Source organism: Vulpes lagopus, chromosome 22 (genome assembly GCF_018345385.1).
Source record: "Vulpes lagopus strain Blue_001 chromosome 22, ASM1834538v1, whole genome shotgun sequence".
NCBI lineage: Eukaryota > Metazoa > Chordata > Mammalia > Carnivora > Canidae > Vulpes > Vulpes lagopus.
In genome coordinates this window covers 10565065-10583046 of record NC_054845.1, presented here as the reverse complement: position 1 = coordinate 10583046, position 17982 = coordinate 10565065, and the positions used below count along the sequence as shown (strand labels likewise).

At 37.7% G+C, this 17982-nt stretch overlaps 1 protein-coding gene across 3 annotated transcripts in view; it reads right to left on the bottom strand.

The window, feature by feature from the left end:
• Positions 1-362: 362 nt before the first annotated feature.
• The window catches only part of STRADB (STE20 related adaptor beta), a 45600-nt gene continuing 27980 nt past the window's right edge, over positions 363-17982 (bottom strand). For all 3 annotated transcript variants that reach the window (XM_041737131.1, XM_041737132.1, XM_041737133.1), the window contains exons 4-12: positions 9961-10060; positions 6338-6459; positions 5334-5442; positions 4432-4555; positions 3058-3229; positions 2688-2792; positions 2297-2541; positions 1618-1660; positions 363-1158 (exon numbers count right to left, since the gene is read on the bottom strand). In XM_041737131.1, coding sequence (XP_041593065.1) covers positions 1024-1158; positions 1618-1660; positions 2297-2541; positions 2688-2792; positions 3058-3229; positions 4432-4555; positions 5334-5442; positions 6338-6459; positions 9961-10060 — 1155 coding nt within the window. In that variant the 3' untranslated portion in view covers positions 363-1023. The remainder of the gene's footprint in view (positions 1159-1617; positions 1661-2296; positions 2542-2687; positions 2793-3057; positions 3230-4431; positions 4556-5333; positions 5443-6337; positions 6460-9960; positions 10061-17982) is intronic.

Here is a 17982-nt window from a genome sequence, read left to right as displayed (position 1 = left end):
TCATGGCTTGATGGAGTAACCTAAACATTCTTGAGGGGAACTGACCAATAAATATGAAAAGGTTTGTGTTTCAAATGATCTATTCATTTTGACATTATTTGTCTTATTAGTTTCAATTATTTACTCTTAAGATAATCATCTTAAATAAGATTAAGACAATCTATTAACTGAGTGAGATAGGCCCCAATTTACTAGTTTATATATCCTTTGAGTTATATCTCTTTTTTGCTAATAAGGTAAAATCATTAAGATCTCTATGTCATTTAGAACCTCTTCTGCCTCATTGAATAAATACCAGGGTGTCCCTTGTAAATAAATCTGAAAAGGGGCTTTCTTTGGCAAAAGAAATTAAAAGCATAAACTCCATTCAATAAATCTTTATTGAGCTCCCACGGGATGCACGAATTTAGGATAATTTATAGTAGAAAAGTGTCAGTTTAGCCTCTTGAAAAAAATTATAACTATATTTCAAGTGAATCATTTAATGTGAGGCTCAGTTTCATATTACCAGAAGTATTAACAGAATAAAACGGGAAAGTATAAACATTTTCCCTTCTAACAGAAAAGAGTTTTGATGCCAGGATAAACTAGCCTGTTGGTCTAACAACAGCTGATCAAAAAGGCTAGAGAATCTGGAAGTAAAAAAAATGTCCTTGGAAGCACTATCCTCTGAGGGCTTATTCCCCCGAGGGTAACAAAATGCTGAAAAAATTAACTGACTCAAAAATTATATTGAAAGATCAAGAAGAGGAGTTAGTCACAGCTTGGGGAAAAAAATGAGAACAGGTGACACTAAATAGAGCTAGATTCATAATTCTAAAGTTTCCTGGAGTGATACTAGAACTGAGTTAACAAAATAGGCTATAAATTCATGCTCCTTTGAACAGAGTGGTTTTAAACAATAGAATCTCCAGTGCACCAACTGTTTTTCAAGTATAATTCTAGTATTTGTACCTAGCAACATAGAAGAAAAGCAGCAGGGAGAAAGTGTCAAGTATCTAGGACATAAAGGATTTGACAGCCCTAGAATTCCCAGTTTGAGTCTTTTTCATCAGGAAAATCACATTCCGGCTCAGTCCAAGGTGACACTGGAGACAGTGCTATTGATGGCTTAGGAGGCAACAGTGAAAGTATTGAATCCTGGCTTTCTTCTTTCATCTGTTAAAGAAACTCAAAGTAAGGCTGTTGGTACATAATACATTAGCTATGTATAAATGACTTTTTTAAATGTTAAAAGCGTTTAAGATTGTTTTTTGGTATTTTCACTAAAAATGCCTTTGATCATCTGAAAACAGGAAGAAAAAATAAGCAAATAATCTAAGTTTTATCAGAATTACTTTGCCCCTTGATCATCTCTAGCCAGTAAACTAAAATGTCTCTAATCAAAATATAAATTGAGGGTATAGTAACATTTAATGATATTCATCTTGTTTTGCAGAATGGAAATATTTTAAAAACAAAATTTTTTTTGTAAATTACAGACTTTCTAACTTTACTTTATAAGGAAGTCATTATTAAGAATTTTGGTTACCAAACTGTCTCATTAAGCCAACAAAAAGAAATGAATTTTTAATGGTATTTAAAAACATCTAGACAACACAAGGTAGATCAGCTTACCTGTTTGAAGAAAACATGGGACAATAAACTGCTGGCAGATGGTCTAAATTTTTTAAGAAGTTATAAAAAAAATAGAATTTTATATTAGAATGTGTATTTTTATGTGTAAAAATGTATTAGAAATTAGCTTTAAAGTTATAAAACTTAATACTAAAAAATTAAAAGGAAAAAGAAATGTCATGAAGCCAAATTCCTACCTACAACCCTGACTAATGGGAAGAATTAATTTGAAAAATAACATTTATTGGGCACTTACTAATTATAAGAAAGTATCCTAGGCATACCTTATTTCTGAAATACTAACACTAATATGTAGTTATGGGAATTATATTATTATAGCAGCAACTAACATTTTTGGACTGCTTGAAAGTTTCTGAATGTATAAATATAAATGCAGTAATTAATGCTCAGAAAAATGAAGTGATTTTTACAAGATGACTTGGTTGGGAAATGATATAGCTGAGACTGGAGACCCAGTCTTCTGACTTTGGATCCAGTTCTTCTCATTTGCTCATTGCCTCTCCTTGTTTTTAGCATTGATATTTTCTGGATTAATTATAATTTTTTCATCAAAAGACTGATAAAAGAGACTTGAATTTGGTGGGAAAGGTGTATTACAAAGCGTCTACAAGATATAAAACACTTAAGTTTGATGCTATTTACAAGTGGCCAATATTACCTTTTCTCAGGATCTTGTTGCAAACAGAGCTGTACCAAGCTAAAGAAGGCAGGAGAGAAAGTTTTTGAGGATGGAGTTTGCAACCTCTCACTATTTCCTGTGCGAGTTCCACTGGAGACAAGTACACTTTCTCCAATCCCAGAGTCTACACCTGATCGGGAATTCTTCATTCTGGATTCTGACTGAGGGAAGATACTAACATCCAACGGGCTATAAGGAGGACCTTTCAGTTTCTGCAACAACATCTAAAAGAAAGAAAAATTTCCTTCAACCCATTTCAGAGAAAGCATTAAAAACAAAGATTCTAAGAAAAAGATGTCTAAAGGAAATTATCTAGAATATAAGGGATCTTATGAAATAAAAGTAGTTTGGGGATTTTACTAGGATTTACCTGAGTCCTGTGCATGTCCTGGAAAGGTACCTGCCCACTGGCCAATTCACACGCTGTAATCCCAACACTGTAAATATCTGACTTTACATTATATCCATGTAAATCCTGTAGAACAATTAATTTGAATTTCTTTAGTGAAAATAACAATAAAAAGTTATATACATGTGCTTTTTCGAGAAAGGATGTTGAACAGTGGAAAAAACTCATAAGTGAGAAATCAAGATATACCTAATAATTTTTACAAGAAAGAGGAAAAAAGTCTTGTAGTAGGCCATTCACCAATCCAAATCTAAGGGTGCAATTGTCCTTTAGTGAAGCTCAGAAGACACTCAAGATGCACAGACAACCCAATACGAAGGCCACACCTGACCTGTCTCAGTAGTTCTGGGCTCAGCCACGGCTGCACTGATGTGCTGAACTGTGGGAAATCATACACAGCCCTATGTCTCTGTCCGTGCTTAACCAAACTATGCAGGTGGGACAGGCCAGAGAGGGTCACTAGGCCATCACCAGAAATGAGGATATGGCTGGCTTTAATACTCCTAGAACAAAAAGAAACAATGCTAAATACTAGGAAATTGGCCAATGAAGATAAAAATCTGGTCAGAACAAATCCATGTATTCTCTTGGAAATCAAATACTCTTTATAAAATAGCACACTTATATGTAAGTATGCTTATACAAACACATATACATATATATGTATACATACACATATGAAATGTTCAGGGAATTAGGGAATCCTTCAACTATTTAGCATAGCATTAGAACAAGGGAAACAGCTACATATTTGGAAGGGATAATATTTTTTTTCACACTAGGAATGGAATCAAATTAATTTCACTGTTTTAGGATACTGTTGCAAAATACCCAAAGAAAAGTCTAAAAAAAATATTTGAAACATAAAGTTGGAATTTAAAGTTAAATGCAGTATTATCCAATAGGCAGCCTCTCATGGTATTAACATTTACAGAGATGTCATATAAATATTTCCTTTGTTAGATAAATTATAGAAGAGCCTTGTTCTTCATCCAAAATACTGAATTTAGAAACTAATAGAGTAGGATGGCCAACAATCTGATTAACTCTGTATAAGCTTTGATTAATTAGAATACAGTCCGCTAGAACTCCTCAGTTAACCAGAATGTTTCTAAAAATGTACAGTGAGAAAGATGTAAAAATATTGAAATAAACAGTAAAAGAAATAAGCTTATTTAAAAATAATTTAAAAATAATTTAAAAAGTCCCAGTGTATCACAGAACATTGTTTTTAACATTCCACCAATTATTTCTGCATCTACAGTTTAAAAATAAGAGAACTGATATTTAATATGAAAGTCTCAAGGTGCTATAAAATATTTAGAAATCAAAGAAAGGTTTAGTTCCAATTGGTATATGATGTAAATATGACATAGAGCTGAAAAGCAGAAGCTCTTTATTTGCTTAAGAAAAACAAAAGAGACAACCATGATCGCTATCTATAGCTTATACCCCAGATTTCCTGAGGGCAGGTGCTCCACCACAACATCGGGCACAGCATTTGGCAAAGAGGATGTGGTCTGAACATTTTTGGTGAATGAACATAAAATTGTAAGCAATTACTGTACCTACTGGCCCATTTCTCCTTCAATTTTCATTTACAAACTTTCTAACACTCACACTCAACTGTTCTTTCCTAACAGCTCCTTAAATGGTTTCTTCCACTAAAATCCTCTCATTCCATAAAATACAAATAAGTAAATACCTGTGAATACAGCCATTTTGATGCAGATAGCTCAACCCTCTTACTGCTCCAAAGAGAATGTTTCTTATTAAAGTTTCACTCATCCCTTCAGGAAAGTAAGTCTTCAAAAGTTGACTTGCCGAACCTGAAAGAAACACCTGAAATCTTTCATTGAACACTGAAAGTGATTTTGCTTCTAGCTTATGTTTTAAATGTTCTTTCAACCATAAATTCACACATACACACACCTCTGTTACATTTTAGAGTCTAACCACTTTCCTATGCAAAGGTAATTTTCCTTCAAGAATCTCCAAAAAGACCTTTCTAATGATACTCTAGAGATTAGAAAGGAAAATAAACAATTTTCAGTATTACTGAGAAAATACTGTGTGGATATATTTATTTTTCGATCCAGAGGCAATTCTCAAAAGTCCTAAAAATCAAAGCTATAGAATTCATTTATTTATTCAATACAGTATGAGCACCAAAATGAAAAATAGAAGATCCTGGCTTCAAGAAGCTCAAGTCCGGTGAAATGAGACAGGTACACATACAGATATTATAATACAGTAAAATAAGTTTACAATGAGAAAAATCAGGACAGAGATGATGTGATTAGGTGAGAAAACATACTGCTTGAAGACTTATACTGGTTCTGCAATGATAGGCAGGAAACTGAAGGAAAGAGACCGTTTGTTCAAAGGCATGGACTTCTTAGGGAGGCAATAGTGGTTTCACTATTATTGATCAGACCCATTCTTTCCAAAGGCTAAAAGTCAACATGAACCAGATACATAAATTTATCATGAAATCTAGACTTGGCCACCAGATTTATAAATTAAAAGTAGAGAATCATAAATCTAAGATCCTTATAACTTCCAGGCTAAACTACAAGTTACTTTATCTAAGGTGAGTTTTCTTACCATAAGCCATAAATGGAGAAATAACCCAAAGCCAGCTGCCAACAGTAAAAACAGTCCAGTAAGTTGTAATATTGGGATGCCGGAAAAAGTGAGATAGAATCACTGCTTTCTAGGATAAACACACAAGAGACAAGACATTTAAAAACAACTTTCCCCCCCCCTTATGATGAAAATAACAACAGAGGTGGCAGCTAACACTCAGCAGAGCTTTTTAGTACTAAGTTACTGGTGCTGCCATCTCTTTAAATGTCACTACCATGACATGAAGTATGTCATATGGTCATCCCTATTTTACAGGAGAGAAACAGAAAATAAGAAACTTAAAATAAGTCAGAAAGCTTGGTCGAAAGCACATAATAAAAGGAGTGGAAGTGAGATGTGAACTTAGTCTGACTCCTGAGGTCATACTCTGATTACTATGTTCTTAATACAGAAACATTTAAAAGTACATAAAAATATGAAGATAATCACTTCTAACACTAAATCAGAGACAACCATTGTTAACATTTCACTATAATTTCTTTCAATCTTTTTTTCTGTGTAATATACGTGTACACGTAAATACTTCAAAAATTGGGACATCAAAACAAAATGTTTTCTTTATATCAAAAATGATTAGTGACAATGAAAATGGTATTATAATATTCCTGAAATGCAATTCTATCAAAATTTATCAATTTAGAAGTTGATTTTACTTAGTTGGATAGAAAGGAAACTGTTGACTTTTGTTTTTTCGATTTCCCTATATGACTATTTGTGATTGGACTAGGAGTATTGTAAATCTCCAGACCAGCATTTTGAATACAATATTCATTTGAGGGAATTAATAGTATCCCAAAGTTTGAATATATTTGTTTTTTCATGGATCTGGCTTCCAAGTATTATTAGAAGAAAGAAATCTAATTTTCTCCAATAGAAAGAACTGTAATTTGGGAAGAAAATTCTTAGAAACGTAATCTTGTCAAATAGACATTAAATACCTTACTTTTTTTTCATATTGCTACCTGTAAAGCTTTCAGGCGTTCATCAGTGCAGTTTTCTAGATTTGTAATTTTTATAGTCACCAGTGTTCCTGTGGGAGTATGACGGGCAAGATGGACAGTTGTCAAGTTGTCAAATCCTCTTCCTATAATGAGATGTAAAACTCACGTTAGCAACCAAAGAAGAAGAAAACTGATAATTTGGATATCATCAAAATTTAAACCTTCTCCTCTTTAAGAAAACATTTTTAAGAAAATGAAAAGATAAGCTACTGAAAGCATTAATGATACTTATATCTTGTCATTTACATTCAGTATATGTAAAAAAATTCTTCAACTCTATAGAATTCTTACAATTCTATCCAACCCTATACTAAATCTAAAACTAAGCAAGACAATCCACAAAAGATACAGGAATATCCAATAAGCACATGAAAAAATCCTCAAGTTAATGAAATGCAAATTAAAACCACATTGATATATCATTATGTATCTATTATAATGGCTCAAATTGTGACCTGAATAAATTATGAAATTCATACAATGAAATACTATTCAGCAATCCCTAAACCACTAATGTGATTTCTGTTTGTCTCATAAGTGGCATCATAAAGAATGTAGTCTTTTGTGTTTGGCTTCTTTCACTTAGCATAGTGCTTTTAAGACTGTTCCACGGTTGTTGTGTTTCAGTAGTTTCTTTTTATTGCTGAGTAACAATCTGTTGTATGAATATACCACAGTTTATCCATTTGCAAGTTGATAGATATACCGATTGTTTTCAATTTTTGGTGAGTATAAATAAAACTGTCAAAACATTCTTTAAGTAGACATATGTTTTCATTCCTCTTTGGCAAATACTTACAAGTGAGAGGGCTAGGTCATGTATATTTAACTTTCTAAGAAATTGCCAAACTGGTTTTGAAAGTGGCTGAACCATTTTTATTCCCACATGCAATGTGTAAGAGCTACAACATACTCACCAGCATTTGGTGTCATCAGTTTTTTAAATTAATGAACTAATTATTTGTTTTTTAGATTTTATTTGACAGAGAAGGTATGAGCAGAGGAGGGGACAAACGGAGGGAAGCAGACTCCCTGCTGAGCAGGGAGCCCACTATGGGGCTCAGTTCCATCCCAAGACCCTGAGATCATGACTTGAGCCAAAGGCAGATGCCAGGCGTCCCCAGTTTTTAAAATTTAAAACACCTAGAGTGGCACCTATCAATAGGCACCTAATAAATGTTAGTCCCTCCCTCTCCCCACATTCACCAAATTGTGCCACTTATCTTTGAAATGAAGTTAATCACAAATTCATCCCTTCCACTCCAGTGTCAGCACGACTGCCTTGAACAGTTCAAGTCCTGTCCCCCTTTGCTGGTCATATGCAGTGACTTCCTCATCATGCCCTGTATTCTCAACTAAGGCATGCTCCAAAATTACTAGGAAAATAATACTTCAAACACCTATACCTAGGTCCCATTCCCCAGAAATTTTGATTCAGTAGGTGTGTGATGGGATACAGGCGCTGCAAGTTTTAAATTGGATGATACTTCATTGTAAATCACTGATCTACATCTTCCAGACTGCTGCCTGGAACTGCTGTCAGTTTTCCTCCTAAATTCAGCATTTAATAGAAAGTACATTTCAGTCCAGCACCTAAAAGCTTAGACTGCCCAGTCTGAAAGGTCTGCTTTCAAATCACTAGCTGTAAGACTGTTAAATTCTCAGAGCCTCATCAGACAAATGAGAGTGATAAAAAGCTAACACTGAAAAAGAACATATGAAATGTTCAGCACAGTGCCTGTTAGATGGTATTATTGCAGTTATCACCATTCCATAATGTATCTCAAACACCTAGAGGATAAATTCCAAACTTGTGCTATAAATGCTTTGAGAGGGCAGCCCCGGTGGCTCAGCGATTTAGCGCCGCCTTCAGCCCAGGGCATGATCCTGGAGATCCGGGATCGAGTCCCACGTTGGGCTCCCTGCATGGAGCCTGCTTCTCCCTCTGCCTGTGTCTCTGCCTCTCTCTATGTCTCTGTGTCCCTCATGAATAAATAAATGAAATCTTAAAAAAAAAATGCTTTGAGAAATGAAGTGGGTAAGTTGTGAGGGATGCCAGTGTCTGAACTTCTATATAACACCACAGGAAATCTTTCACAATGTGTTCCAAACCTCCCTTTCCAGATTTGTCTTCTACCACTGCTTATAGGCAGTGTTCCCACTTATAGGCAAAGAGCATCTATGGATAGTTCCCCTCTAACCATCTTTCCTCAGTCATCTAACTGAAGTAATTTTTTTGTCTTAACCTCTTTTTAAATTGACACCATCTGAAGGTCCTTTCTAAGATGGGGCATTTTCCAGTGCTATTTAAAAATGTCAGATCCTTATTTTCTCTTGGCCTCCTTGACACTGGCATGGCAAGGTCAATGACCTACGCTTTGCCAAAATGAAGGACAGAGTTAGTGACAACAGAAGCAGAGGCAGTCAGAACTCACTGCAATGGGTTCCAATATCTGGGATGTAAGTATTCTAACAGGTAGTACACTAAACTAGGCTATTCCTATGCCATGGCCCTGACTCTGGTTCTAGGATGTAGCTTTTCTTAGTTTCTTTCAAGTCTCTCTCTCTAGCCAATAATTCTGTAGGTTAACAATACTATTAAAAAAAAATTCCTCTCTTAAATTAGTCAGGATTATTTTCTGTTGTAACAAAAACCCTGAGTAGAGTATTTAGCAAACTTTTCCTCATTCTTCAGGATCCTGCTTGTTTTTGTGATCTTTCTTGAGATCTCAGAGTAGTCAAGATGGATGGTTAGATGTTTGATCCTTTTTTTGTTTTTAAATATGTTATTTATTCATGAGAGACACAAGAGGCGAAGACATAGGCAGAGGGAAAAGTGGGCTCCCTGTGGGGAGCCTGATGTGGGACTCAATACCCCCCCACCAGGATCATGACCTGAGCCAAAGACAGATGCTCAACCACGAGCCACCCAGGTGCCCCTGTTCCACCTCTTCTGTTTTCCATAATAACACACTTCTACTATAGTGCCCTCTAGTACATAAATAAAACTACCTTTCATCTTCCCAGAGAGAGTATGGATTCTTCAAGTGTTTTACATAGTTTTGTATCCCTAGCATCTAACACAGTATCTGTTTGCAATGTTTCATAGATATTTCTGAATATTCAGAACAAATGTTTCACATGTATGTGACTAGAAACAATTATTCATCCTGTCCCAAACTTAACTGAGAAAGGTTTCTATTACAAATGGGATTTTAGGTAAGTTTTTAAGTTAAAAGAAAGCAAGCTGGTTAAAAGACCGAAAGAGTTACATGATTTGATTTTCATACCTAGTGTAAATTACAGACATAAAATCGGAAGACTGCCACGATAAAGATAAATAAATATCTAGATTGCTTAGGGTCTTACTCTTCTAAAACTACTTCCTTAGAAAGGTAAAAATTCTATAGAATAATCTTGAAAAAGATTTGGGCCACTATTTAGGACATAAAATTAATAGATCTGTCTGACACAATTAGCATCTAGTTTTATGCTATATGTGACAACAAAAAAGGACCTGCCTACAAAATAATCTTTTTGGCAATTTCATTTCTAATAGTGAAGGGTCAATCCAGGATAATTACCTATTTCCACTTGGAGTTCATAGTGAGAAACATTGGTGGAACAGATCACATCCTTGGCTCTAGTGGTTGGAGGCAATCGGGAAAAGGCTGGCTCATCAACCTGTGTTATTTTAAAAAGATGAAAACAAAATACATAAAAGTTTTGGGCCCCCCATTTTAGTCCACTACCCTAATATAAAATATTGATATTTTATTTTCAAACCCACCAGTGCTCATTAGGAAGGCACTGGAAGGTGACTTAAGATACTGTTTCAAAATTTATTTATTTATTTTTTTTAATTTTTATTTATTTATGATAGTCACAGAGAGAGAGAGAGAGAGAGAGAGGCAGAGACACAGGCAGAGGGAGAAGGCAGGCTCCATGCACCGGGAACCTGATGTGGGATTCGATCCGGGGTCTCCAGGATCGCGCCCTGGGCCAAAGGCCGGCGCCAAACCGCTGCGCCACCCAGGGATCCCTGTTTCAAAATTTAAAAAGAGTTTACAGTTGCTAATAAATGGTTAAAAAGCTATCAGCATGTAAAGGAGGAGAAGGCAGGAAAACCAGATTTGTAGGTAGCCAAAAATACTTTCCTGCACAATTTCCAACAAACATTTTTAGAAGTTGCTAGAAATAGCTATTAATTCTCCAGGGTATCTGATAAAAACATGAAGGAAAGAAATGCAGAGACCTGTCAGGAATATTCTATACTTTGGTTCTTGCTTCAAGTGGTTGCAAGTTATACCTATTACACATATAGGCACCTTCTCAGCTAGTGAAGGTGTTAACAAATCAAGGAAAAATGTCCACATTGCAGCCTATTAAAATTGCCGAAGTTCTTTACAAGATGAAATGATCAGAAGGGAGATCACAAAGAAAAACCTCAAGAGATGGGAGAATAGGGCACAGACCTCCTGAGTTAATGACCATGTACCAATATGAGGTCTCAGGGTGATCCTTTAGGGTCAAAATCTTAGCTCTGTAGCAGATCCCAGTATCAGTGAAATAACATGCACACAGAAGAAAGAAGAGGCCAACACCACTAGTGTCATATGATAGCCAGGATAACCTCCCAAAAGACACTCATACTCCAAAAGACACTTAGGACATTTTACAGGCACCAGCAGATGGCAAGATCTTGTTACTACTTCAAAGGTAGAGAAAAGGAAGAAAGGGATCAGAAATTACATTACTGTGTAGTAGGAGCTGTGCCATTTCTTACATCCTTGATTCTGTATGTTCCCTAAACTTTTAAAAGAACAGGAAAAATATAAGCTCACAGTTAAAGATGAATAAAGGTAACTATTGTTCAAAAGGATTAAAGATTGTAAAATGAAATCCCACTATTAAATTGGAAATAATCCCAATGAATAAAAGAGATCTAAATAATTCATTTCTTCAGAACAGATAATCTTCAAATAAATTCAGATTTAAAGAATACAAATAAGAGAAGAATATAAAACAATTTAAAAAAATTTTTAAAGTGGCAACCTTAAGCCTGTAAGGAAGGCTAGAGCACCAAAGCAATTGAGGCTTACAGTTTACTGCCTGAGAAAAATGGAATACCTTATCAGATGACAGACTGAAAGCAGGCTAATCAACTTCTATTTTACTTCTGTCTTCTATTTTGCTTCATTAGGGAAATATATATATATATTTTTAAATAGCCCCACTGTGGGGCTTAAACTCATAACCCTGAGATTAAGAGTCAAATATTCATGAGAGACACAGAGAGAAAGACAGGCAGAGACACAGGCAGAGAGAGAAGCTCCACGCAGGGAGCCTGACATGGCCCTGGGCTGAAGGCGATGCTAAACCGCTGAGCCACCTAGGCTGCCCTAAAGTTTTCTTTAAGATAGGAGGGTCAGGGGGCTCAGTCCACCGGGCACCTAAACTCTTGCTTTTGGCTCAGGTCATGGGATCAAGCCCCATGTTGGGTTCTGTGCTCAGCACAGAGTCTGCTTGGGATTCTTTCCCTCTTCCTCTTCCTTCCTCTTTGCCCCTTCCCCCACTTGTGTGCATTCTCTCAAATAAATAAAATCTTTAAAAATAAAAACAAAATAAAGGACGCATATATGCTGTAGGTAAGTGGCTAAAGTCCAATCAAAGTGTTTTTAAATGGGTTCAAAGTTACAGGCCAAACACAATTATATCTAGGATATTAAGTCTGCAGATGTAGTAGAACTGAGAATAGAAACCAGAATGAAAACCTGGGGTATACACGAAGGAGACTTATTTTTTAATCTCAGAATGCGTGCTAGAGGGGTAGGAATCTTTACGGGACTTCTCCAAAGACGAAAGAGCTGGAGGGAAGCTATTTCTCTCCCTAACCCCCAACCTAGAGAGATGGATACTTGCAGGAACACTCCACCTAGCTCACTAGCAGCATGCTTGGCCTTCATGTTCTCCTGAAGACCTGCCCTGAGCAGTAGTCCATCCAAAGCAGAGTCACAGCATGGCATTGTGCAAGCAGTCCAGACCGTAACCAGTACCACTCCAAAGTGACTCTTGCTATAGAGAGAACCATACATACCAGTCTGACTCTGACTCCAGCAGTGTGCTAGGGGTAAACATCTGATCTGGCTACAGGCTGCTCCACCAAAAGCTTCTCAGGGGACAGCACAGGGAGAGCAAGCACCCTACAGTTGGGTGAGACTGTAGCTTTTGCAAACACCTAGCCTGACCCACCTTAAGCCCAAGGCAGCTGCAAACTGGCCAGGGACCAAAACTTGCCAACAACTGGCAAAAAGAACTACTGCAGATCACTGGACTGAGGGCAAATATTGCTCAGCAACAACAGGGCACATACAACACACACAGGAGACGCCCTTGAAGCACTTGGTTCCAATGCACTGGAGGGTACTACAGAATCTCTTCTTTAGAAGGTCATTACTTGCAAGAGCAGGAGAAGTAGCTGGCTTTCCTAACACATAGAAACAGTAAGATAAAATGAAGAGACAGAGGAATATGCCCCAGATGAAAGAGCAGGACAAAATCACAGCAAAAGAGCTAACAAAACAGATACAATATGCCTGATAGAGAATTTAAAGTAATGGTCATAAAGATACTCACTGGACTTGAGAAAAGAATGGAGTATCTCAGTGAGACCCTCAACAAAGAGACAAAAAATATAAACAAGAACTAAGCAGAGATGAAGAACACAATAGCTCAAAAATATACTAGAGGGAATAAATAGTAGACTACAGGAAGCAGAAGACTGGATCAGTGACCTGTAAGAGAAATAAAAAGCCATCAAGCTGAACAGCAAAAAGATGAGAATAGATTAAAGGAACTCAGCAACACCATCAAGCCCAATAACATTGCATTATTGGGATCCTGGAAGGAGAAGAAAAAGGGGACAGAAAACTTATTTGAAGAAATAATAATTGAAAATGTCCTGAATCTGGGGAAGGAAATAGAAATCCAGATCCAGTAGGCACAGAGAGTCCCCAGTGAAAGCAACCCAAGGAGGTCCACATCAAAGACATATAATTAAAATGGCAAAAGGTAGTGATAGAAAAGAGAATTTTAAAAGCCGCAAGAAAACAGTTACATACAAGAGAAATTCCATAAGACCATCAACTGATTTTTCAGCAGAAACTTTGCAAGCCAGAACAAAGTGACATGATATATTCTAAGTGCTGAAGGAAAAAATCTGCAACCAAGAATATTTTCTCCATCAAGGCTATCATTCAGAATAGAACAAAAAGCTTCTCAAACAAAAGTTAAAGGAATTCATCAACACTAAACCAGTCTTACTAGAAATGTTAAAAGGAATTCTCTGGAAAGGAAAGGCCATAAACTAGAGTAAAAAAAAGTAGGAAGCACAAAAGCAATGAAATTAAGTACATCTATAAACATCAGTCAAGGAATTCACAAAATAAAAATACATAAGTTATGAGACCATATACGTAGAAGGTGTGGGGAGGAATAAAACTTTAGTGCTTTTAGAAGGGTTCAAACTTAAGCAACCATCAACTTAATATAGACTGCTATATGCATTAAGATGTTATATGTAAACCTAACAATAATGAGAATTCAAAAACCTGTAATAAACATGCAGAAAGTAAGCAAAGGAATCCAAGCATATAAAAAGAGTCCTTAAACCATGAAAGAAGAGAGCAAGAGAAGAAAGGAATGGAGGACTACAAAATCAACCGTGAAATAACTAACAAAACGGCAGTAAGTGCATACCTTTCAGTAATTATTCTGAATGTAAATGGCCTAAATGGTGCAATAAAAAAAAACACAAGGGGGACCAGAGAGTTTTGCCAGGCCTCAGGGAGGTGGTGACAGGTCTTATTTCATAAGCAGATGAGGGCATCCTTAGTTGGAACTCACCACATCCAGGCCAAAGACCAAACATTGCCCAGAGCAGGCAAGAAGAGCCTCTGCAGATGACTGGCCCAAAGGACAAAGGAGCCAAAACACAACAGCAGAGTGCAGGCAACACACACCAGAGATACTCCCAGAAGGACCAAGCCCTGGGCACTACATGATCTCCTTCATATGGCCATTACTTTTAGGAACAGGAGACATAATTGTCTTTTCTAACACACATAAGCAGCCACAGACTTAGACAAAATGAGAAAACAGAGGAATTTATCCCAAATGAAAGTACAACATAAGGCCATGGCCAGAGATCTAAACAAAAGTAATATAAGTAACATGCCTGATGAAGAATTTAAAGCAATGCTCATTCATAAGGATACTCACTAGGCTTGAGAAAAGAGTGGAAGACATGAGTGTGACCCTTACTACTGAGATAAAATAATCAGAGATGAAGACTATAATAGACAAGATTAGAAACATGCTTGCTGCAATGAACACCAGGTGGAAGAAGCAGAGGAACAAATTAATGACATAAAAGACTAAGTAATGGAAAGCAATTATGTAGACAAGAGAGAAAGAATGATGTAACAGAGAATAGACAGGGAACTCAGTGACTCTGTCAAACATAGTAACATTCATCTGATAAGAGTCCCAGAAGAAGGGAGAGAAATGGGGGCAGAAAATTTATTTGAAGAAATAAAAGTTGAAAAAGCCCCTAATCTGGGAAAAGAAATAGACATCCAGATCCAGGAAGCACAGAGAATTCCCATCAAAATCAACAGAAAAGGGCTATACCAAGACATACTGTAATTAAATTTATAAAATGTAGTGATTTGGACGCCTGGGTGGCTCGGCAGTTGAGCATCTGCCTTTGGCTCAGGGTGTGATCCCAGAGTCCTGGGATCGAGTCCCACATCAGGCTCCTTGCATGGAGCCTGCTTCTCCTGTCTCTGCCTGTCTCTCAGCCTCTCTCTGTCTCTCATGAATAAGTAAATAAATCTTTAAAAAAACAGAAACAAAATACAATAATTAAGAAAAAAATCTTAAACACAACAAGACCAGAAAAGTTACAAAAGAAAACCCATAAAGCTAACAGGAGATTTTTCAACAGAAACTTTGCAAGCCAGAATGGAGTGGCAGGATACAGTCAAAGTGCTTAATGGGAAAAATTTGCAGCCAAGATATTCTATCCAACAAGGCTATCATTCAGAATAGAAGGAAAGGTAAAGAGTTTCCCAGACAAAAACTAGAGGAGTTTGAGATCAGTAAACCAGCACTGTAAGAAATATTAAAGGGGACTCTGAGGGAAAGAGGAGACCAACAATGATAGTATAAAGATAGGAAATATAAAAGCAGTAAAAATGAACATTTCTGTAAAAATTCAGTCAAGGAACCCACAAAAAAAGATAAAAAATAACATATGAAAAATGTGGGGAGGAGAAAAGAATGGATTCAAACTTAAATGTCCATCAACTTAATATAGACTGCTATATGCCAAAGAGATTATAAATAAACCTAATGGTAATAATATACCAATCAAAACCACTAATAAGTATGCAATGAATAAAGAGAAAGAAATCCAAATATACATAAACTCAACAAATACAAAAAAGGAGAAGACAAGAAAGGGTCAAAGAAAAGCTCCAGAAATATACAAAAAACAAGTAATAAAATGCCAATAAATTAATATCTATCGATAATTATTTTGAATATAAATGGACTAAACACTCCAATCATAAGACACACAGCGTCAGAATGAATAAAAATATAGGATCCATCTCTATGCTGCCTACAAAAGACTTATCTTAGGCCTAAAGTCACCTACAGAATGAAAGTGATGGGATGGAGAAACAATCAAACAAATGAACGTCAAAAAAACCCCTGCAAATAGCAATACTTAGGCACACTAGATTTTAAAATTAAAGACTGTACGAAGAGACAAAGAAGAACACTACATAAGAATAAAGGGGGACACCCCAACGAGAAGATATAACAATTATAAATATTTATGCAAACAAGGGAGCACCCAAATATATAAAATAGTTAATAATGCATAAAAATGACAATAATACAATTACAGTAGAGTACAGATCATCTAGATAGAAAAGTAACAAGGAAACAGTGGCTTTAAGTGATACACTGGATCAGATGGACTGAACAGATAATATTCAGAACATTCTATCGTAAATAGCAGAATACACATTCTTTTCAAGTGCACATGAGACATTCTCCAAAAGAGATTATATATTAGGCCACAAAACAGGCTTCTAAAATATAAGATCAAAGTCACACCTGCACCTTTTCGAACCACAATACTGTGAACCAAAAGTCAAACACAAAAAAGCATCTGGAAAGAACACAAATACATGGAGATTAATTAACATGCTACTAAATAATGACTGGATAAACAAAGAAATCAAAGAGGAAATAAAAAAATACATGGAGACTAACGAAAATGAAAACATAGAGGTCCAAAATCTTGCAGATGCAGCTACAGCAGTCTAAGGGAAGTTTATAGCAATACAGGCCTACCTTAAGAAGCAAGAAAAGTCTCAAAGAATCTAACCTTACACTTAAAGGAGCTAGGAAAAGAAGAACAAACAAAACCCCAATCCAACAGGAAGAAGGAAAAATAAAGATTAGAGCAGAAATAATGATATAGAAACTAAAAAGGTAATAGATCAGATCAACAAAACCAGATGGTGATTCTTTTAAAAGTCAACAAAATTGAAACCTCTAGCCAGATGTATAAGGACGAGAAAGAACTCAAAAAAAATCACAAAAGAGACAGGAGAATGACAACCAACACCACAGAATACAATTAAAGGAAGATATGAAAACTACAAGCCGACTGGGGAGGGGCAAGATGGCGGCAGAGCAGGGTTTCCAGGTCACCCGTCCCCAACAAATTACCTAGAAAACCATCCAATCATCCTGAAAATCTACGAATTCGGCCTGAGATTTAAAGAGAGACCAGCTGGAACGCTACAGTGAGAAGAGTTCGCGCTTCTATCAAGGTAGGAAGACGGGGAAAAAGAAGTAAAGGAACAAAAGGCCTCCAAGGGGGACGGGCCCCGCGAGGAGCCGGGCTGAGGCCCGGGCGAGTGTCCCCAGGACAGGAGAGCCCCGTCCCGGAGGAGCAGGAGCTGCACCAACCTTCCCCGCGGAAAGGGGCTCCCCGGGAATTGGAGCAGGATCCCCAGAAAGGCGGGGATGCCCTCGGGCTCCCTGGGACACTAACAGGCACCTGCGCCCGGGGAGAGTGCGCCGAGCTCCCTAAGGGCTGCAGCGCTCGGCGGGACCCGGAGCAGCTCGGAGGGGCTCGGGCGGCGGCTCCGCGGAGGGGGCGGCGCGGCTCCGGGAACAGCTCGGAGGGGCTCGGGCGGCAGCTCCGCGGAGGGGGCTGCGCGGCTCCGGGGGCAGCTCGGCGGCGGCGGCTCGGGCGGAGGAAGAAGCTCCGCGGAGGAGGCGGCGCGGCTCCCGGAACAGCTCGGAGGGGCTCGGGCGGCGGCTCCGCGGAGGGGGCTGCGGGGCGGGAGCGCGAATCCAACAGCGCAGTCTCCGGAGCACAGGGCGCCGGGACACAGCCCAGGATCCGGCCTACCCCTGGACAGGCAGAGGCCGGGAGGGCCCAGGACAGCGAGGACGCTCCTGCCCCGAGCTGAGCAGATCAGCGGCCCCGCCCGGGAGCCCCCAGGCCCTGCAGACGG